At 41.9% G+C, this 23,991-nt stretch overlaps 2 protein-coding genes across 2 annotated transcripts; both read right to left on the bottom strand.

Moving 5' to 3' along the window:
* Positions 1 to 535: 535 nt before the first annotated feature.
* Positions 536 to 5,398, bottom strand: LOC311279771 (glutathione S-transferase-like). Its single transcript, XM_084391473.1, has 6 exons — positions 5,203 to 5,398; positions 4,921 to 4,972; positions 4,677 to 4,809; positions 4,422 to 4,560; positions 4,209 to 4,334; positions 536 to 1,617 (listed from the first exon to the last, which is right to left on the bottom strand). The coding sequence occupies exons 1-6, from the start codon at positions 5,287 to 5,289 to the stop codon at positions 1,486 to 1,488; spliced, it is 669 nt and encodes a 222-aa protein (XP_084247599.1). The 5' UTR covers positions 5,290 to 5,398; the 3' UTR covers positions 536 to 1,485.
* An 8,565-nt stretch (positions 5,399 to 13,963) lies between these two features.
* On the bottom strand, positions 13,964 to 18,194 carry LOC311279629 (glutathione S-transferase 3-like). The gene is made up of 6 exons (XM_084391256.1): positions 18,002 to 18,194; positions 17,714 to 17,765; positions 17,499 to 17,631; positions 17,227 to 17,365; positions 17,003 to 17,128; positions 13,964 to 14,609 (listed from the first exon to the last, which is right to left on the bottom strand). The coding sequence occupies exons 1-6, from the start codon at positions 18,086 to 18,088 to the stop codon at positions 14,478 to 14,480; spliced, it is 669 nt and encodes a 222-aa protein (XP_084247382.1). The 5' UTR covers positions 18,089 to 18,194; the 3' UTR covers positions 13,964 to 14,477.
* Positions 18,195 to 23,991: the final 5,797 nt, after the last annotated feature.

Here is a 23,991-nt window from a genome sequence, read left to right as displayed (position 1 = left end):
CCAAACATGTATAATACTCGATAATCATATTCACATTAAACTATATTCTTGGGTGAATTCAGGTGATCTGAGCATGAGGGAGAGAAGGTGAGGGATGAGGGAATGAAATGTAGACTAGGATGGTTCGGAGGTGAGACTTTCATCTCGATAGTGCACAAGGGGAGTTCAAATGTTAATTTCCAGCAAGGTCCTTTGTCTACTCGAGGAGTGGTCGTTCCTCATCCAGTTCTTCCGGTTTTTCCAGTCTTACAAAATCAACACAAAAATGGGTCACTGAGCACAAAATGAAGGTTCTGCCATGGCCATCCCAGTCCCCTGACCTGAACCCATATAACTGAAGAGAAGCACTAACATGGACTTGGGAATTTGAAGGATCTGGAGAGATTCTGTATGGAGGAATGATCTCTGATCTCTTGTCAGGTGTTCTCCAAACTCATCAGGCATTATAGGAGAAGACTCAGAGTATATAATAAAAAGGGATCCATTCATTGTAGGCAAAGTGTCTTGGTGTAATGATGAGTCAGCAGAAGTGGGATCCATGTGCAGCTTTATTTAATATAGTAGAATAACAACAGACAGAGGTCAATCACCAGCAACAGAGATATCAAAGGCAAGGCAGAAATGTAGTCATACAACAGGCAATGGATCAGGGCAGGCAGCAGACAAAAGGGTAAATCCAGGTAAACAGGCAGAAGATCAGAAGGGCAGGCAGCAATACAGGAATACGAGGAAACCAGTCCAAGGTCAAACACAAGAGATCAATATACTGGGAAACACATTCATAAATGTCTGCAATGGCAAAAACAAGACTTCGCAGTGTGTGTGTGTGACATAAATAGTCCATGGAATGAGGATCAGGTGTGACTGTAATCAGTAACAGGCATGGAATGATGGGAAACGTAGTCCAAGTCAAAGTTAGTACTCCGGTGAGGGAGCCCACTGGTGGTGATCAGAGGGAGCCACAGAGGCTTGATTTGTGACACTTGGAGAAAAACATTTATTTCATAAAGATTTTTCCACCCATGTTCGATTATTTTACTTCAATGAAAGGTTAGATTTTTGTGATTTAAAAAAAATAAAAGATCAAAAGGATTAACCATGCAGATTTATTTTCACTTCTTTGTTCATATTTACCAAGGCTGCCAATAATTCTGACCAGGATCACAAGTGCAGATGTGGCATGATGATGATCTGTCTGAGAGTTTATTCTACTGGTCTTTGTTCTTATTTCAGCCTCCTGATGGTTTTCTGAATTTTGATCTTCTATAAGCTCATGAACAGACACACACACTTCCTGACAACATGTACTGAACAGCTGCAATGTTTATTTCACAATACTATCACAATACTATCACTTTATCCAAACTGTCTCTTGTATATTCCAAATAAATCTGTCCCATTTTAGCGTCTCAGTTTTAATAAAAAAGCTTGTGAATTAGTTAGTGATTACCATCATGTAAATGTTTTGAAGAATTGTCTGGTTTTCTACTTAAAGACGTGGCTCAACACCTCCTTCACGGTTTTCACATACGCCTCATCAGGCGGAGGCTTTCTTGCACTGCCAGGCTGCAGGAATTTGCTGATTCTTGGTAAGGCCTTCATTTTTTCCTGAAATGCCTGCGATATAAAATTGTATAATTATATAAAATTCATAATTATAATGCTAAATAAAAAAATATATATATTTAAATAGAATAAAATATAAAAGGTATTATGCCGATCACAGGAATTATCGGTTTGATTCAGAAATGAGAGAACTGGTCAGTCAACTAACTGCTTCACTAAACTGGAACAGATTACTCTCTCACTCACTATTCACATATATTCAACTATCAGTACTGTGTTTTTTTTATTTGTATTAAATATAAATTAATGTTGAATGTTGTTGAATGAATGTTTAATGAAACTTAACATCACTCTATTCTGACTGTTTGTTCATATGCCAATGTTTGAAGATACAGACTAAGAGTATTTTGTAGTATATTGTAATGGCCTACCAATTTTGTTGTTGTTGTTGTTGTTGTTGAAAAAATGGGGTCCCACTTTAAATTAAGCATCTTTAACTTCTATGTACAAACCTTTTAATGAATTATTTGCACTTATTGTGTACATACATGTTTTTACATTGCACTTATATTTAAAAATACCTGCATGTAACTACAGCTGTAATTCATAACATCTATAATTGTCCACCTCGATATCAGGACAAGTGTTTTCAATACATCAACACAATAAGTACATTCTACCTGAAAATTACTTTTTTTAATTTAAGTACATAATAGTTAAAGACACATAATATAAAGTTTAGGGGTGTAACGGTACATGTATTATGTCCTGAAACTGAAAAGTCACTGTACATACGTCACGGTTCGGTGCATACAGCAGTATAATCCTAAACTTTTGCTGTGTTCCCTTTATTTTACTGACGACTGCTTCTCAAATCTCGGAGTTCAATGTAGGATTCACAAACCGCTTGCTCTTGACAGATGGTGTTCAAAATACTTAGTTTTGAGTTTTAGTTTTATATTGTGTAGGTCTCCTGCTAACTGGCTAACTCACGTTATCACTGTCTTACTGAAATACTTATGCTAATCAGCTGTGGGCCACGACTACCTAAAACTGTGTCTATTAATGTCTGTCGTTCGTTCTCACTGCTTTGAGGAAAGATTAAGCATGGAGCAAGATTTGTTTTACAAACGTTTTTGTTACATCAGTCATTCACGCTAGAGCTCGGCTATGTATTGTACATTGTATACATGCACTGTTATTGAAACTGTTTCCACGTGTTCACCGCAATATATTACGAAAATACTCTGTAAATAAATTAGTACCAGTAAAATAATCGGTTTGTTGATGTACATACGCTTGTTAATGCTGATGGTGAGGAATTACAGTTGCAACATCTCATATAATGTACCTCAAACTGAGTAGCGTATCACTGAGAAACACTGAGTCCTGCTCGAGTCGTGCTTGCGATGGAGGTTTGGGTTGAATAACTAGTTCTTCCAATGTTTCATCATCGGACTCGCATCACAATTGGTATGGTAAAATCGACGTAATTGTTCGTAACTGTGTTTAGTTTACGGTGTAGGAAGTCTCAGGACACGCAGAGCTGACATTGTTATGGCAATGGGAGTTTTTGTTTTCGACACGATAGGCCAATCACAACAGACTGAGCTGTCTGGCCAATCAGAGCAGAGTAGCTCACGGAAAGGAAGGATTTGGAGAGATTGATTCATCTGACGGGTCGTTTGAGAGTCATTGAAAATGTGGTGATGCACAAATGTATATTATGAGGAAATGAAACCTACGTTTTGAACTTCATTTAATTTTAATGACGCGCTCCACAAACTTCAAGGGGATTTTATTATAATATTATGATATTACTATTTATTATACCCTTAATCTGCACGTTTCCACCCACGGCGCCACCATTTGGTTTTCGCAAGCGAAAACAGTGTAACCAGTTCTAACGCAATGGCAAAAGTTCAAGCAAAGCATGCAAACTGTTCTGTCGTTGATGCACAGACAAGAACTGAACACTATATGACCAAAAAATGTCAAAGCTTTCACAGCACAGAACTGTCTCAAATTGTGTAAAATCAGAGCAGAGTAGCACGCAGAAAGGAAGGATTTAGAGAGATTGATTCATCTGACGGGTCGTTTGAGAATCACTGAAAATGTGGTATCATCATGAGATGAATCAATGTAACTCCACAACAACTACATAAATTCAGAAACGTCCAGGTGAGTCTAAAAGTTGCAACCTCTTCCTGAGTCTCTGTAAGGCTGCACTCACTACTGGTTATTTCTGAGATGTTGGATGAGTGAGATTATTTGTGTGTTTTGTTATTGCCGGAGTTTCTGAAGCTCGTGTAAAGGATCGGCCCTGTTCTGAACGGAGGCGGAGCAGCAGCTCATTTGCATTTAAAGGGACACTAACAAAAAGAGTGTTTTCACTCACACCCAAAAAGGGGCAAATTTGACATGTTATAAATATAATAAATGATTGGTGGTGGGGGGAGGGGATTTGTTGCTTTTTCCTGTTGTACGAAATTCGTATCGAACCGCGACCCCAAACCCGAGGTCTGTACTGAACCATGACTTCTGTGTACCGTTACACCCATAATAAAGTGTGACCAAAAATGGTATTGTTAAGTCCAATTTTGGGGTTGATGGTCTGTGTGGGAAAGCGTGGAACAGATCACCTGGATTTTGGGAAAGGTTGACAGTATTGTAGGGAATAACTCCTGCAGCATCAAAGAGGCTTCCAGAAGATGAACGTCAGCACGGCTCAACTGGTTTCCCACCAGGAACTGAGAGTTTGCAAGACCCTAAAAAAGTAATGTAAGAAACTGCATGATTTCATGGATAATAAATGCTTCAAAATGGGAGGAATGAATAGTCAGAGCTATCAGTACCTTTTCAAACACAGGAAGGAAGCGCTCTTTTGCCTTTTGCTCTATATTACTGAGACTTTTCTGCTTGTTTTCAGGTGTAAAATAATAAATCATGATAAGATCCATTAGATCAATGGTGCCCTCTGAATACATGTCAATCCTTCAAGACAAAAATACAGTGATAATTGCTTAGATGTGGTGAAAAACAAGGAAACTAGTTTCAATCTAGTTTCATAACAGTTGATATTTGATATTTGATCAAAAGCTGATATTTACCAAGCCCGTTCTTTAAGGTCTTTTCCGTAGAGGTTGTATTTTCCAGCGATGTAATTCAGGATAGCCTTTGACTGCACAAGCTGCATCCCATCTATTTCAACCAAAGGCACCTGCTGAAACATCAGGGCTCCGTCTACAATAAACATAGGAATCACATTAATATATAATATTAATATAATATATCATACAATAATATATTCATAAAACAACAAGAGATGACTGATGAGGAATTTACTGAACTTACCATTCACCAGTTTTAAATACTGCTCCCTCTTGGTAAAAAACACCTCCTCAAACTGTGAACACAAGAACAAAATAAAGTCAAGGCGAAAAAACGCATTGATCTCGAGATCACATTACAATGCACACCTACAGTTTCTAAAGCAGCTGTTTTGTGATTGTCATATGCAAACAAACTACATTTATTGCACAGCATTCGGAAAAGGTTATATGTAAAGCGTCAATCGCGCTCCACTTTTTGCAACAGTATTTTTTGCACGTGGAAAAGTTTTCCAGAGCAACAAACCTCGACTCCAGCTGCGGCCAAAAGCCATCGGATCGACTCCATTTTCCCTCTTCCATTGAAGTAATGCAACACAACTTTCTCAGACATTTTCACAAAATAAAGCGACACTTCAGTTCAAAACGCTTTGCTGCTGTGTGTGCGGTGAATTGTGCAGGCTGTTTAATGTGGACTGTTCAGTGTTGTGTAATTCGTGGGTGGTGCTCATCGGGATCGGGACAAAGGGCTCTTGAGTTTGCAAACTTACTAAGACGCGCGTCTATACGAATTGTGAATACATGCTGATATCACTAACCCTTAATCGAGTAGATAAATCTTTTCAGACAAGCGTGTGTATTTTCATTTCTTTCAAATGAACGAAAATAAAGTAAAGCGAGAGAGAGAGAGAGAGAGAGAGAGAGAGAGAGAGAGAAAAGCTCATGCTAGTTTATGACATATCACAAGCCGTTTTATAACTTTATGCCTTACGAAAATAAAGTAGAGAGAGAGAGAGAGAGAGAGAGAGAGAGAAAGAGAGAGAGAGAAAAGCTCATGCTAGTTTATGACATATCACAAGCCGTTTTATAACTTTATGCCTTATGGACTATTTGGCTGGTCAACTTATAATTGTGACTCATCAAAATACAATTTTAACTATCTAAAATAAAATATTTAGTTTCCGTGAAGTTATTTAAAAAATTTACGAATGCTGAAATATGTGCACAAATTCCTTATTTTTTACTAATACTAACTTCACAGAAACTACATCTTTTTTATTAACAACAACAAAAAAGGGTGTGCTACAAACATTAGAGTATACAAGAAAATACAATATAAATGTAACAAACAGTTGCACACTAGTAGTCCAGTCATTTTAAGACAAAATGGGGGTCAACCTTGAACAAATTGCAACAGAAGCAAACTCAACTGATTTTGTACCCTCAATATGCCCTGAGTAAGGAAAAAAAAGTCCAGAAGAATCCCATTAGGGGAAGTTTCGAAAAAGACCCAAATATAGTCTATTCATACGCCTATTCATTCTTTTTCTCAATAGGGTAAAAATTTTAACCTTTAGATATCACCATGAAAATTACTGAGTTGATTACTTACATCAAGACAAAAATGTATTACAAGTTTTTTAAAATTGTTTGTTAACATGGACAAACGGTGCATACTCTAATAACGTATGTGTTAATTTGCATAAATACCACAACAGATCTAAACATTGGGTCAAGCCAGGTGAAAATGTCTTGTTGAATCTTGTTGACACATAACAGTAAAATACTTAATGTTCAGATCTGAATGGAACCCATTTATGCTACCCATGAGCATTAATACATAGAGGCAGGTAGAAGTACTTTAAACCAGCCTTATTATTGCAGAGGGGTTTGGGGTTTGGGGCTGGGTCCGTGGGACTGTTTCTGGGGGATGAATCTGAGGGAAGAACAGGAGACAAGGGTAAGGAGAATGCAGAAGACAAAAGGTAGGTAAAATAAAAAGTGTCTGGATCAAAAAATCTAATTACTTACACAATGCACCACTAGAGAATCTCATCTTCATTCTCATCACAGGCCATCTGCATTGAGTTTGTGCAGCTCACTCCCCTGCAGTGTCCACAGGCCGGGGTGCATTCTATATTGTTTTTTTCACAACTGTATTTCAGGGTGGTGCAGTCAGACTGGCAGCTGCACCTCATGACCTTCATGAGGTTCTCAGGAGCAGGAGATAGGGTTGTTTTAATTGGCACAAATCCCTCGCCACACTTGTGCCAACCCCACTCCATAGAACAAAGTCCATCTGTAAGATAAAATACACTTTATTAACCCCCATGCAGGAGATATTGATATTGATATTGTTACAGCAGAAATGAAGTACACAAGATACAAAATGACACAATAAACATAGAACTATAGCAGAAATCAGAGTTTCAGTCAAACTGAAATGTACCAGATGTTGATCCCTTCCATTCTTGTACTTGTAAGTACACTAGCAGGCTGTGGTACTTTGCTGCTCCTGATGTTGGTGGTAAGACCTGTGGCTGAATGTAAGTAGAACTGGATGCCACCTTCTCACAGAACCGATGATATTGGAGGGAGTCCAGGGTGTCTGTAGATCTTCCATTGTAGAGAATCACCATAGCTCTCCTGCTTCTGCTACATCATCTGTAGAAGCTGAATGTTCATAGAACACCTTGGCTTGCTCTCGAAACATGTCACTTTCAATGAATTTCTTGAGCGATGCTCCCTTCCCGATCCCATGAAGATGTAGTGTCACATCCCAGAACTGCATGCAAGAACAAGATATGCTTACATATGTCTGGGCCGAGCCGTTCTTTTGTAGCCTTGATGTTCCAAATGTGAGGCTTCTTGTGAGGCTTTGTGTTCTTCCTTGACTCACTACAGAGGAACAGACCATGGGAATCCATGCTCGCATGGTAGCATAGAAGGACTAAGAGATCTGTGTCATCCCCTATTAGCACAGTTTTCTTGTTGGTAGCACACTGCACAGCTTTCTGCACAATCAACAGATCAGCATCTCCTGAGACATGGTAGGTCTCACAGTTTGTCTTCTGTAGCTCTCCACTTAGCATGGAAAGGAATTGCTGTTTGTTCTGCCTGTTTGCCAAGAACTCTTCCTTCTTCATTGTGAGCGTCATGTCGGCTGTAAATGTCACTGTAGCGCCAATCCTCCCTTTTGACCGTCTCCGGTGTGTCATCTCCTTTGTGTTGTTACTTTGATAGCCATCAAACATCACTACAGCCTTGCCATACTTCTTCCCTACATACTCTGTGTATATGTGGCATATGTCTTTGTAAGTAGATCCCTGGGACCATGGGATTCGTTGAAGAAGTGCTCCACCATCCAAGATATACTGGCTACCATCGACCACATTTTCTGCTGGAACATCTGGCCCAGCAAAATTCCAGATGGCATCAGCAAGGGCAGGCTTCTTTGCTTCGTGAAGTAGAAGGGAGGAATCAAATAGAGATGGAGGATAGCTACATAGCTCGTACTTGAGGGCTGACTCGAGTACATCACATTTCTGTGCCACTATCACCAATCTCTGGAAGAGAAGCTGTGGATCAACTCACAGAAGACCTCATGCCAAGAGTAACAGCTTGATCCTTCCTCTTGAAAGTATAGTCACCAGGTGTTCGTCCATCCATTGACTTCAGGATTGCAGTGCCAACAGACCATGCAGTATCAACATTGATGTTGGAAAGAGCATGCTCCCCGTGGCAATGTTCCTCGGTTACTGCTGAATGGATTTCGCTCCTGTAGATAACTGAGAACTATTAGTGTATCCTTCCAGTCACGGGCTTGCCTTGCTTTGGTCATGTCTTTATTCTGCTCTCCAGTGTTGTAGTTGACCCCTGTGAGTCCTTCCATTGCCTGGTTTACTTCTCCACAAGCGGGCATGGATAGCAGCCACAACAGACGTTGTTGTTCCGTCATCCCTCGCCCTCGTGTAAGCCCACCACTGTTTTTTAAACTCCTCATGAGAACCTTCTCAATGATCAGGTCAGGTGAGAGACCTGCCCAAAGGCGGTCGCTCCGACGGATCACGTGGAACCCTTCCTTGAAACGTTGTTGGACTCCTGGGTGTGTGGTGTGGAGGTTTTGCATCTGCTGAAGATACACCCTAGCAGATTTGGTGTACAGATTGTGTCCTGATGCTGCCAGATAGGGTAGCATGTCCTGGATAGCCTGCAGATGTAATGGCCAGTTTCCGTTGCGCTCTGCACTTACGTACTTTCGTTAGGATGTCTTGCATATCCATGTACTGTACCAATAGAGCTGAGGTTCTTGAGGTCTTCTTGGTGGACTCGATGTGCTTCTGAAGGCGACCTTTGATTCTCATGAGAACATCAGACTGACTGGCCTCTTCAGTTGATATTGTTCCATCCATCAAATTATCATATATCTCCAAAGCTTCATGCATCTTTGCTCCTTTGTTACCTGAGGATTGGTCTCCATCGCTGTAACTGCTTCGGCTTACTCTGACTGTCCTTCCTTACTCTTGTCTGTTATTACAGATTGCTGTGGTAGATTGACATTGAAAACATCTGCCAGAATCATTGCATTGAGGGACGCATCAACAATTGAGTGTGCACGAACCGCTTGTGCAACAGCTTTACCAGACATCATGTGGATTACTGCGTTTGGGGCATAGATCAACTCCAGTACTTCTTGGAGTCCAGATGAGGCCATTAGGTGTCCGATACAACCGGGGAAGCTCATCTCTGCATGGAAGCCACCCAAACGTAAGACGATTTGTCTCAGATCACTTTCCATCGGCTGAGAGTTGATGATCATGAGAGCCTTCCACCAAAGAGGCTGATCAAAGGTGATTACTGGGGTGACATTGTGACGTTGCGCATGTTGACTAACATATGTCAGGGTCGAGAATATGCATGTGCTATCACTTGGATTCAGATCAATCATGGGCAGGAACATAATGCTCGACTTGCCAGAGTGGTCACCTTTATGGACAAACTGCATCATTCCTGACCATGCTGGTCTAGGAGACCCGAAGAGGATGGATGACATCCACAGGATATCAAGGTTTTCACAGCTATTCTGGAACTGAAGGCTCTGAAGCTTCTGGTAGGTTATTGCTGTGATGTTGTGCCTTTCCTCTCTGAAGTATCGTACATCTACCCTTCCAACAGGTGCCACATCCAAGGAAGTAGCCTTCAACCTGGGGATTGTCTTCCTCTATGTAATTCCAGGGGTAATGGTGGCAATCATCCCCATACCATGGAATGTACCAAGCCCATCAAGTGTGCGGATGTTATGGTCAACATTATCGGCAGCATATTGGACAAACTGTTAATAGGTCAGGAATGTTAGCTCCATAGAACCTGGCTGCATTTCGCTCAAATTGGTGCACCTCCTCATATGAGCAGCAAAACCCAAGATGATGAAAAGTGTCAATGAGGAACCGTGAGGCAAAGTGGTGATATAGTTGTACCCCCAATCCAAACTGAAGTGGTGCTAACATCGCAGATTCTATGTCATCAACATTTGGGTAAGATTTATTAGATAGCTCGATGTCTTTGATATCTTGTTTAATGAGCTTTGCTGCTGCCTTTACAAGCTTGATCTTCTCTTCATTTGTGTTTGTTTTCTTCTTCTGTGTGTCATAGTAGTCTTGCAGCACCATCTTAGCTGTTGTCCTCATGGTAATCACGTTTGGTTTTCCATCCATCTGAGTGTATATGATCTTCTCCCCGAAGTGTTCTTCCAGCCTTTTCTTCATGTAATTATAACTATATGCTTCACTTTCACTGTGTGCAAGCTTCTGCTGCATACGGTCAATTAGATCCTTTATGGTGATCTGCTCATCATTGTTTTCTTCAGTATACTTTGCCACCACCAAGAAGGCTGCTGTCCTCTCATTGTGTTGAGGGCGGCCAGTCTTCACCCTCTTTGACTCTTGTTCAGTGTCTGTTTTATATGCCACTGATATCAATCGTCCTGATTTGGTAAACCTCAGATTCCCATGGCCTCTTTCTCCTTTTCCCAACCTCAGCTGGTGTGCCACAAAAGAGGCAGTCAGTATTGAAAGAGAATGTCCCAGACCAGTGTTGTGTAATTCGTGGGTGGTGCTGCATCGGGACAAATTGCACAAACTTAAAGTCACACTAAAGCCTCTTTCACACAGATATTTTGGGAAAAGTTCACAATAAAGATCCCGTAAAGACACGTTACATCGATGTGACGTGTAAATGTCTCCACAGCGTCTTAAAGGGCCCCTATTATGGATTTTTGAAAATGACTTTTCATGTAGTGTGTAACATAGCTCTAAGTGAATGAAAACATCCTGCAAAGTTTTAAATCTGAAAGTGCACCGTATATAAAGTTATTGTCTTTCAAAAGTAAGAATCGACTCTGAGTCAATGAAATGAATTGTTTTTCAAACGAGTCATAAGCCGTTTCGTTGTGACGTCAAGACGACACATTAGCATATTGCCCGCGCAGAGACACCAGGGAAAACTTAAACCTCAAACCAGCAGCTGGATGCTGGAAAGCATCATGACGAGAAGACGGCGCTGTGCTCTACAATATGAAGGTAAAGCCAGTTTTTTTTCACTGACGAAGAATCAGTGGTTAAAATTCATCTTTACCACGATATCACAGCAGTAGAATCCTAAACTTATGCTGTGTTCCCTTTTTTCCCTTTTTTCCCTGTGTTCCCTGCGTTCCCCGCAGCTGGTAACGGTGCGCCAAGAGCGCTGAATAGCCGTTCTTACGGCTGGTAAGACCGCCGTGAAGAGAGACAGCGCACGACAGGTTGCATATTCCTGTCTGTGTCCGCTGCGACCGTTCCCCTGTGTGCTTCAGTACCAAGGAGAGTATTCCCCTGAAAGAGCTTACATGTGTCAGTGTTGGGTTTCTGATGTGTTTCTGTAACTTGTCTTTCCATCATGATGTGATGTGTTTCTTTAACTTGTCTTTCCATCATTATCAGTTCAGTTAATTCTCCTGTGTCTAGTTAATTATCTGTTCCACCTGTGTTTCTGTAATTAGTGTTCATTAGTGTCTGTATTTAGTTCCCTCAGTTCAGTTAGTCCTGGTTCGTTCTCATCTAAGGTTAGTCATAGTCATAGTCAGTCATAGTTATGTTGAGTTTGGTAAACCTTCTGCCTGTATTTGCCTATCTAAGTGATTAGTAAAACGTATGTATTGGAGCCATTGGCCTCTTTGTCTTCTTCAACCGACACCACACTCTGACAACATGGGTGTGAGTTGCGTCTTTTTAAAGATGACATTCCACCTGTGTGTTTCTGGTTGCGGTCGTTTCCTGTCCTCACTGACGGCCACGATCACTGTCTCGCATGCCTGAGAAACATGTGAGACTGTGTTCGTGGGTGATTCATGTTTTCTCACGGGAACATGACCACGTCGTCACGCCGGTCAACTCTTCTTTCTCCGGAAAGCTTGAGTCCCCTCTGTTGTTGTAAAAGCACAGCTGCAGGTCTGCTCGACACTCTGGCAGACCGTGGAGATCGGCGAGAGCTCCCACCGGGCAAAACCCGACGGGTCTCTCGCTCCTCAGCGTGTCGTGTGCCGTCGATGCTGCCACGGCAACCCAGCACTCGCTCAGCGCTCTAGGTGCGCGGTCTCCTTGTCTATTTTCCATTGTAGCGCCCTCCCTGGTGGCCACCAGGAGAGGTCTACTTCAGTAGAATGGCTTGGGTGATCTGAGAGCTGAGGGCTTCTCCTTCGGGGAACCAACCCCCTAGGGCCCCTCCCTCTCTAGCGCATCACAAGTTGTGCAGCTTCTGGATGGGATTGCTGGTCCTTCAAAATTGGAGGAACCTATCATTTCATTCAGGGCTCCAGCTGAGGGCAGATGTCGATTGCTGCATCGGAGAGAGGGCCTGTTTTGTTCTGGAAATGAGGGTGATGCTGAGTTCCCACTGTAATAGTGTGTGTTCTTATGCTGAATCAGATTCAGAACTGACAGCCATGCTTTCCCGGGTCTTTCTCGGATGTGCATTGAAAACTTAGCAGTATGGAGCTATATTGGTGCCAAAATATGGACCGCCAAAAGTGCCGAATTCTGCATAAGTTTTCACCTCTCTCGCTATCCTCGATGGTGGGGTGGCTGTGCCTCTGGCGAGCCACCTCTGCCCTGCATGCGAGGCCAAGTAATAAGTAAAAAGAAATAATCACCCCTGAGATGGGTGACCCGGAGATGGGTGGAGCTGCTCTCTCCCGGTGGAGGGCCGGGGAACGAATCTTTTAAATCAAAATTCTGTTCCACCACTGGAGTCACAGTGGTACCTAAATTCTCAAAAAAAAAAATAAAAAAAATAAAAAAGAGCAGTTCCTCTATCCCTGGGTCTGAAGAGGGCCAGGAGAGCAGTGGGAGGAGAGAATCCTCACCACTCTCATCCGCCTCTTCTATCGCCAGCAGGCAGCAGTGTGCAGTTCGAGAACGCAACCAAGCCGCCTCCTGCACCTCCTGCCCCGTGGAACCAGGTAAGTGTTGCTCAGCACACTCAGACTCCGCTACGGGCTGCCTCCCAGAGAGAGCCTCCCGAGCCGAGCCCCTGTGTTCCACCTCGCTGCCCCACTCCGGTTACGCCTACGGTCCCTTTGGTCCCGCCTGCACGGTCTCTACAAGCCTGGTTAGCACTCCCCAGTCCGTCTCGCTGGCTCATTGGGACCATCGGGCTCGGCTATGCGATTCAGTTCGCCCCGCGTCCCCCCAAGTTTCGGGCCATCCACTCCACTACAGTGAGAGCAGCCGATGCCCATGTCTTGCGTGTGGAGATCGCAGTCCTACTGGCGAAGGACGCGATAGAGCCGGTCCCTCCAGCTGATATGAGGTCAGGGCACTACAGTCCCTACTTCATTGTACTCAAGAAAGGTGGTGGGTTATGACCGATCTTGGACCTGTGAGTTTTGAATCGGAGCCTTCACAAGCTACCATTCAAAATATTCACGCAGAAACGCATTTTTGAATGCATCCGAATTATCTTTTCAAGATTCAGTTCTTCCAGTTTTTCCAGTCTTACAAAATCAACACAAAAATGGGTCACTGAGCACAAAATTAAGGTTCTGCCATGGCCATCCCAGTCCCCTGACCTGAACCCATATAACTGAAGAGAAGAAGCACTAACATGGACTTGGGAATTTGAAGGATCTGGAGAGATTGTGTATGGAGGAATGATCTCTGATCTCTTGTCAGGTGTTCTCCAAACTCATCAGGCATTATAGGAGAAGACTCAGAGTATAGAATAAAAAGGGAACCATTCATTGTAGGCAAAGTGTCTTGGAGAAAAACATTTATTTCATAAAGATTTTTCCACCCATTTTCAATTCTTTTACTTCAATGAAAGATTTTTGTGAAAAAAAAAAAAAAAAAAGATCAAAGGATTAACCATGCAGATTTATTTTCACAGGCTACTTTGTTCATATTTACCAAGGCTGCCAATAATTCTGACTATGATTGTACTTGTTAAATCAGATTGACAAGTGCAGATGTAGCATGATGATGATCTGTCTGAGAGTTTATTCTAATGGTCTTTGTTCTTATTTCAGCCTCCTGATGGTTTTCTGAATTTTGATCTTCTATAAGCTCATGAACAGACACACACACTTCCTGACAACATGTACTGAACAGCTGCAATGTTTATTTCACAATACTATCACTTTATCCAAACTGTCTCTTGTATATTCCCAAATAAATCTGTCCCATGTTAGCGTCTCAGTTTTAATAAAAAAGCTTGTGAATTAGTTAGTGATTACCATCATGTAAATGTTTTGAAGAATTGTTTGGTTTTCTACTTAAAGACGTGGCTCAACACCTCCTTCACGGTTTTCACATACGCCTCATCAGACGGAGGCTTTCTTGCACTGCCAGGCTGCAGGAATTTGCTGATTCTTGGTAAGGCCTTCATTTTTTCCTGAAATGCCTGCGAAATAAAATTGTAGAATTATATAAAATTCATAATTATAATGGTAAATAAAAATAAATAAAAATGTATTATGCCGATCACAGGAATTATCGTCAGTCAACAAACTGCTTCACTAAACTTGAACAGATTACTTTCTCACTCAAAACTGTATATTCAACAATCAGTACAATGTTTAATGAAACTTAACATCACTCTATTCTGACTGTTTGTTCATATGCCAATGTTTGAAGATACAGACTAAGAGTATTTTGTAATATATTGTAATGGCCTACCAATTTATTTATTTATTGTTGAAAAAATGGGGTCCCACTTTAAATTAAGCATCTTTAACTTCTATGTACAAACCTTTTAATGAATCATTTGCACTTATTGTGTACATACATGTTTTTACATTGCACTTATATTTAGAAATACCTGCATGTAACTACAGCTGTAATTAATAACATCTATAATTGTCCACCTCGATATCAGGACAAGTGTTTTCAATACATCAACAAAATAAGTACATTCTACCTGAAAATGACTTTTTTTTTATTTAAAGTACATAATAGTTAAAGACACATAATATAAAGTTTAGGGGTGTAACGGTACATGTATTGGTCCCGAAAGGTCCTGTAAACGTCATGGTTCGGTGCATACAGCAGTATAATCCTAAACTTTTGCTGTGTTCCCTTTATTTTACTGACGACTGCTTCTCAAATCTCAGAGTTCAATGTAGGATTCACAAACCGCTTGCTCTTGACAGATGGTGTTCAAAATACTTAGTTTTGAGTTTTAGTTTTATATTGTGTAGGTCTCCTGCTAACTGGCTAACTCACGTTATCACTGTCTTACTGAAATACTTCTGCTAATCAGCTGTGGGCCACGACTACCTAAAACTGTGTCTATAAATGTCTGTCATTCGTTCTCACTGCTTTGAGGAAAGATTAAGCATGGAGCAAGATTTGTTTTACAAACGTTTTTATGTTACATCAGTCATTCACGCTAGAGCTCGGCTAATGTATACATTGTATACATGCACTGTTATTGAAACTGTTTCCACGTGTTCACCGCAATATATTACAAAAATACTCGGTAAATAAATTAGTACAAGTAAAATAATCGGTTTGTTGATGTACATACGCTTGTTAATGCTGATGGTGAGGAATTACAGTTGCAACATCTCATATAATGTACCTCAAACTGAGTAGCGTATCACTGAGAAACACTGAGTCCTGCTCGAGTCGTGCTTGCGATGGAGGTTTGGGTTGAATAACTAGTTCTTCCAATGTTTCATCATCGGACTCGCATCACAATTGGTATGGTAAAATCGACGTTATTGTTCGTAACTGTGTTTAGTTTACGGTGTAGGAAGTCTCAGGACACGCAGAGCTGACGTTGTTATGGCAATGGGAGTTTTTGTTTTTGACACGGTAGGCCAATCACAACAGACTGAGCTGTCTGGCCAATCAGAGCAGAGTTGCTCACGGAAAGGAAGGATTTAGAGAGATTGATTCATCTGACGGGTCGTTTGAGAGTCATTGAAAATGTGGTGATGCACAAATGTATATTATGAGGAAATGAAACCTACGTTTTGAACTTCATTTCATTTTAATGACGCGCTCCACAAACTTCAAGGGGATCTTATTATAATATTATAATATTACTTATTATAATATTACCGCCCCTTAATCTGCACGTTTCCACCCACAGCGCCACCATTTGGGTTTCGCAAGCGACAACAGTGTAACCAGTTCTAACGCAATGGCAAAAGTTCAAGCAAAGCATGCAAACTATTCTGTCGTTGATGCACAGACAAGAACTGAACACTATTTGACCAAAAAATGTCACAGCTTTCACAGCACAGAACTGTCTCAAATTGTGTAAAAGTTAAACATGAGATGAATCAATGTAACTCCACAACAACTACATAAATTCAGAAACGTCCAGGTGAGTCTAAAAGTTGCAACCTCTTCCTGAGTCTCTGTAAGGCTGCACTCGCTACTGGTTATTTCTGAGATGTTGGATGAGTGAGATTATTTGTGTGTTTTGTTATTGCCGGAGTTTCTGAAGCTCGTGTAAAGGATCGGCCCTGTTCTGAACGGAGGAGGAGCAGCAGCTCATTTGCATTTAAAGGGACACTAACAAAAAGAGTGTTTTCACTCACACCCAAAAAGGGGCAAATTTGACATGTTATAAATATAATAAATGATTGGTGGTGGGGGGAGGGGATTTGTTGCTTTTTCCTGTTGTACGAAATTCGTATCGAACCGCGACCCCAAACCCGAGGTCTGTACTGAACCATGACTTCTGTATACCGTTACACCCATAATAAAGTGTGACCAAAAATGGTATTGTTAAGTCCAATTTTGGGGTTGATGGTCTGTGTGGGAAAGCGTGGAACAGATCACCTGGATTTTGGGAAAGGTTGACAGTATTGTAGGGAATAACTCCTGCAGCATCAGAGAGGCTTCCAGAAGATGAAGGTCAGCACGGCTCAACTGGTTTCCCACCAGGAACTGAGAGTTTGCAAGACCCTAAAAAAGTCATATAAGAAACGGCATGATTTCATGTATCCATTGTGGATAATAAATGCTTCAAAATGGGAGGAATGAATAGTCAGAGCTATCAGTACCTTTTCAAACACAGGAAGGAAGCGCTCTTTTGCCTTTTGCTCTATATTACTGAGACTTTTCTGCTTGTTTTCAGGTGTAAAATAATACATCATGATAAGATCCATTAGATCACTAGTGCCCTCTGAATACATGTCAATCCTTCAAGACAAAAATACAGTGATAATTGCTTAGATGTGGTGAAAAAACAAGGAATCTTATTTAAAATAACTGATTACTGGAATCTAGTTTTATAACAGTTACGGAACAATTTGCATTAAAAGTCGATATTTACAAAGCCCGTTCTTTAAGGTCTTTTCCGTAGAGGTTGTATTTTCCAGCGATGTAATTCAGGATAGCCTTTGACTGCACAAGCTGCATCCCATCTATTTCAACCAAAGGCACCTGCTGAAACATCAGGGCTCCATCTACAATAAACATAGGAATCACATTAATATACAGGTTCATAAAACAACAAGAGACGATTGATAAGGAATTTACTGAACATACCATTCAGCAGTTTATCATACTGCTCCTTTTTGGTCAAAAACACCTCCTCAAACTGTGAACCAAAATAAAATAAAGACCAAAATAAAGGTGAAAAAAAAGCATTGATCTCGAGATCACATTACAATGCACACATTCAATTTCTAAAGCAGCTGTTTTGTGATTGTCATATGCAATTAAACTACATTTATTGCACAGCATTCGGAAAAGGTTATATGTAAAGCCTCAATCGCGCTCCACTTTTTGCAACAGTATTTTTTGCACGTGGAAAAGTTTTCCAGAGCAACAAACCTCGACTCCAGCTGCGGCCAAAAGCCATCGGATCGACTCCATTTTCCCTCTTCCATTGAAGTAATGCAACACAACTTTCTCAGACATTTTCACAAAATAAAGCAACACTTAATTCCGTTCAAAACGCTTTGCTGCTGTGTGTGCGGTGAATTGTGCAGGCTGTTATATGTGGACTGTTCAGTGTTGTGTAATTCGTGGGTGGTGCTGCATCGGGACAAAGGGCTACCACTAACACGCACATCTACAAGAATATTGTTGTGAATATGCTGCTGATATCACTCGAGGCATTAAGTAAATAACACATAGTTACACTGCTTCCTGGGTCAGTTTTCTACAGCTCAAACTTTTCAGACAAGCGTCTGCTGATCGAATCAATGAAAAATAAAGAAAAAATGCTCCAGCAGTGATGGTAGTTAAATGTTAATTTATGCACGTATAGACTAATTTAGATTAATAAAAAAATGCTACGTCATGCTAGTTTATGACATTATCCCAAGCCGTTTATGCACTTCACCATGACTGGTCAAATTATAATCATGACTCAAAACTCAATGATATGTAAACTGAAAGTCACGATTACTAAGCAGAAAAGTGGACAAAGATTCTTTCTGTAAAGTAAGCTAATAAATTAAAGAAATTGTGCACATATTTTGGTACGTGTAATTTTCACATAAACCTTTGGTTTACCAATACAAATGATATTTTAGATAGTTACAATTGTTAAACATGTATTAAATGTATTAACATTAAAGGGATAGTTCACCTAAAAATGAAAACTCTGTTGCTTTAAACCTGAATGAGTTTCTTTCTTCAGTTGAATACAAAAGTTTACTATCGGTTCACTTGTACTGCGTCGCTAGGCACATTGGGAAAACTCCTTTTTCTCAGATTACTGAAGCCTTATATAGAATAAAAAATGCACAAACCTGAAATGGGCGGGGCTACCCGTCTAAGCCTATATAAGCCCGTCTATATAAGCGGGCATTCCCCCAAAGGATCTCAGACTAATTCTCCTTTAGCGATGAGATCTTCTCTTCGCTGGACTCCGAGACAAGACAGAAGAAGCCTTCTCGCCGTTGAACGAGCCTCACAGCAGATCAAGCTGACTCTCTGCAAGCTACTGAGCGGCGCTGTGCGAGCAGCTGAATGACAACGCTCTACACGCAAGCTGATTCAGCCTCTTGCATTGATAGATTACTATCAATGTAAATTCTGTGCTAATTTCCACTGTCACTCGGTGCCTGAGAATGACGCTCCTCCCCTGCAACTATAAGGTAAGTATAACAGAACATATTTATATCTAAAAGAGCATCTTTTCGCCGGCATTTGTTTAAGCGAGCACAGGGCTGACGGCTCAGCTACTTAGAATGACGTTCCTGTGACTATCAGGTGAAACTCATTAAGCATATCTCTCTCTAATGAACACGTCGCTTGCTGGGGCCGTGCCCAAGCCAAGCCGTATTCATCAAGCGAGAGTGCGAGCCTCACCCCGTTACGCTCGTGGCCCATGGCTCAGAAGCAACCCAGACCAGCCTCAGACCACCGGCCAAACGCTACCCATTTCCTCTCAATGCTGTATCAGGTGCTGTTCTCCCGCCTCAGTGCAAGACGTAGCCTGTAATACTTCCACTATTTGCCACTTGACTCAGGGCATGGCAGGCCATCCCCAGAGTGTTGAGCTGGATTTTGGGGGCAATCAAACGAGGTTGCTCCACGCTTCAGGGGCGTGGTCTGCACTTCGGTACAGAGTAACATGGCGCACGTCCTCCGTTCCTAAGTGATGAATTTGCTAATGAAAGGAGCTGTAGAAAGAGTTTCTCCAGCTAACAGCGAGTCAAGCTTTTACAGCTGCTACTTCCTCATTCCCAAGAAGGACGGTGGCCTCAGGCCCATCCTCGATCGCAGGCATCTGAACCGCGCCCTTACAAAAAGGCCGTTCAAGATGCTAAAATTGAGACAAATCCTCTCGCAAGTGTGCCCAGGGGATTGTTTTTTTCTCAGTGGATCTGAAAGATATATTTCATATCCAAATAGCCCCCCATCACAGACCATTTATGAGATTCGTGTTCAAGGGGTTGGCTTACCATCCTACTGTCCTTCCATTCGGACTGTCTTTGGCACAGCGCACTTTCACGAAGTACATGGATACGGCCCTCTCCCCTCTGAGACAGAAGGGAGTGTAGAAGGGATTGTATTGGCCCAGTCTAAGATTGAGTTAGACACTCACAGATCCTTGCTCCTCCCTGCCTGGGACTCAGGAGCCAAGCTCTTAGCCAAGAGCAAAGACTCTCTGTCTGGGAGCAGTTCTCGATTCTGCCCAAATATGAGTCAGGCTCACACCAGAGCGTGCTGTGGCTATCTAGCGGTTTGCTGTGTATTTTAGAGTCAGGGCTTCACTCCCGCTCAGAACATTTCAGTGGATACAGGACCTTATGGCGTCCGCATCATCAGTACTTCCACTGGGCCTGCTATACATGCGGCCCCTGCAGTACTGGCTGAAACCCCGGGTTGGACCATGGCTGCATTATGACCCTGCTTGGAAGGACCCTCGTCGGTTCCAATCTGGCGTGGACCTGGGTTTGGTCTCCAGAAGTAAAGATGGTCTCGACAGATGCCTCCAACACAGGTTGGGGAGCTCTGAGTGAGGGCAGGCCGGCTTCCGGTTCCTGGTCGAGCACGGAAAAACTGCAGCACATCAACTGCCTGGAAATGCTGGCAGTCTTTCTGGCCCTCAGGACCTTCCTGCCAGACCTGAAAGGACACCACGTCTTAATCTGCTCCAAAAACCACCAAGGTGAACTCTAATTAGGACCTCTGTAGGGACGCCTCCTCTCATGGGCACAACTCAATCTGCATTTCCTGAGAGCAGCGCCCTTGCCGGGCAGACTGAACCAAGGGGCAGACATGCTGTCCAGGGGCAATGTGAATGTCTTCAGGAAGGCAGAGGTCAACCTCTTCGCCTCAGAAGACAACTCTCACTGCCCAATATATTTCTCAAAGATCAGGGATGCGCTGGCCCACAAATGGCCCAGCCTTCCCTTATATGCCATACTGCTAGCTTCTTCTTGAGCTAAGCTAGCAGTTACTCTACATTAAATGAAGCTTCACTACACTGAAGCTACCACCCTGGAAAATGTAGCAAGCTAAGCTACAGGAACATGGCAAAAGTAGTTCACTACATCTAAGCTATTTTTTTTTTATTAAATTTTTATATTGAACCAACTTCATTCCAAATCAATGCTATCTCAGTGATCAATAAAACTGTAAGTCAAACAGATAGGCAAGCATAATTCTTCAGTTCAATTGTTTATTCAACAACTGTTGTCGAGTGTGTGTGTGTATTCATCTGTAAGTGTACGTATGCATATGCACATGTGTTTGCCTGGGTATGCACAATTTAAAATGTTACTGTTATCGTACCACTTATTAATAATTTATGAATGTATAGTAATGTTTTGTAAATGATTAGTTCATCATTAACAAATAACTTATAAGTAACATATAATTGAACGTTACGTTATTATAAAGTGTTACCAATTCAAGGAATCTAGCTAGTGGTTAGCTGTTGACAAGTTGCTAGCTGTAGACTACTGAATTGTGATGGTTGTGTTAGCTATCTTATTCGGGAATCACCTGAATGTGTGTTCTCAAATTCGTGTTTTATGTCTTCGAAGTTGAGAGCAGCTTCTTTTTTGGATTGCACAATAAGCACCTAAAGACATACTTTTTCTCTGCTGTCTCAATCAGTATCATGTACTTCTCGAGGTACGGCCACGGCGACTCCCCCTCGGGATCAATTCCTCTCTGTCCTCACCCTCTCCCATATTTCCATCAAGTAAATTTCTTATGTGTCAGCCCAAGTAGAGTATGTGATGTCACCTTCCAGAGCAGAAGGTGGCGGTAATGCACCAAAAAGCTGGTTGCCAACCGCCGTAAAACACAAAGAAGAAGAAGTCACCGGCAGGTCCGTGTAGGGCGGTGGGTGGTGTCACTTAATGATCCAGGATCAGTGATCCTTAGCAGTTGTATTAGCATCCGATTTGAGCTTGTGCTTCAGAAAATGTAGCTTCAGCTTGTGTGGACGCTACCGCACTACTTGATCAACAAAAGAGCTTCGCTACTGAAAAGCTATTTGATTCAGAAAACAGCGACGCTACCACCACGTTATTGAGAAATGTAGTTAAGCTAGTAACGTCACTACTTGTAGCGACGCTACTGCCCAACACTGCATATTCATATTTCATATAGCCCATTCATAAAATCAAAATGCTGCATTAGAGATCAATTTGGCTTAAGAGCTTTCTACAGGAAATGAGTGTAGCCTATATTTGCTTAAACCTGCATTATGCAGCTTTGGCGACTTCTTCGCTGTTTTCTCTCTTTTTGCTCGCGGGTTTCTCTATAGAGCTCCCCCTACAGCTTCGGAATAGATATTTGACAACACTGTCGTTAAAACTCGTTGGCTCGTCCCATCTTCTCCCGCTGGTCATGTGTATTTGTTTTCAAAGAACCCGGCGAACGCACGGAGCCATGTCCACTGAGGTATGTATAATACACAGAAGGCTAGCATATAAATGTTTAGATAGTATATGTGTGCAGTGCCGTAAAGCAGTTTGTTACATCGCGAGACCTGATATCACGCGATACTTCCTGATGCTGCGGCTGCCGGCCCAAAGTTGCAAGGGTGGTTTTTCGTCTCACAGGCGCTCGAGGGGTGCGAGAAAACCACCATTCAACCCGAAAACAGTCATATAACCATTCCAATGACTCCGAAGCTGTTCGGTTAAGAAAAAAAAGTTACTTAGTTCACCTTTAATTAAATACAATACACAGCAAACTAACTGCATCAGATTTGTGAACACATAAGACTAGTGTACTCACCAAATATTTGATTGTCTATCTACAATACTTCTGTCCTTTCCTGGCTGCATCCAAGAGTTTTTTTGTTTCCAAGGAACTTCTTGTACACGTCTGTGCAGGGAAAGGTGAAATTGACTTCAGCCTTGACGCGGTCCACATCCAGACAATTCCTCTCGTTTCTCCATGCAGATGTCATCATTGAAAAGACTCGTTCTGTGTGTGCATTGCTGCATGGGATGGAGAAAATATAGAAGCTGATCTTCTTGAGATTCACAAGTGGTACGTCTGCTTTGGAAAACAGTTTTAGATATCGCTCCTCACTGTGGCAACCTTCCATTTCCGGAGAGGTGAAGGAAGCTTCCACCATGGCATATTCCTCATACAGTCCATCCATATCAATGTCTTTCAGATTGCAGGCCTGGACAGCATCACTGTATTCTTCATATGACACAGCAGTTGTGAGGTCAAGCTTTGCCACTTTGCTATGAAAGCTGTTCTCAGAGAAGTCATATCTTTCACTTATGTATTTCTTGGCTCTTTCATAGAAACCAAGAAAATCCTCCACACATTTATTTGCCAGGTAAGGGGGTAGCTGCTTGAGTTTGCTGTTCACAGTAAAGCCAAAGAACCTGTCCATCATCCTTCTCTCAAGTTTCTGTTTCAGTTCAGTCATTACCTTAAACACATGTTATGATGCAGAGTCCTGCTCGGGTCCATTTTTGGAGACCCGCCCCCGCCCGTACCCGCAAAGTTCAGCACCAGATCCGACCCGTCACCCGTGATAATATAAAAATTAAATCCACACCCGCCCAGACCCGTTAATATTTGGCCCGTTACCCGACCCGTGCCCGCGATAAATCACACACAAGCTAAAATCATTCCAATTAAAGTGCTTTATTTTTTATCTCACACCTCTCTCAACATCACAATAGCCTCATGAATGGGCTAATGAAACAGGCTAAAGTGCGCTTTCTTTTGCGCCATTCAAGTAGCCTACCATCTGCACCTAAATAGGCAATGGAAACTGATAACATTAGCCTATACGCAAACGGATCCATCCACGGATGCTTTCAGTGTTTTTTGCAGACGATTCTGGAGATGTGACTGCTTAAAGTAAGTTACAAGCGACT

Source organism: Rutilus rutilus (assembly GCF_951802725.1).
Source record: "Rutilus rutilus genome assembly, chromosome: 20".
Lineage (NCBI taxonomy): Eukaryota > Metazoa > Chordata > Actinopteri > Cypriniformes > Leuciscidae > Rutilus > Rutilus rutilus.
The sequence above is the reverse complement of the archived record's forward strand: the minus strand, read 5'-3'. Positions and strand labels throughout refer to the sequence as shown.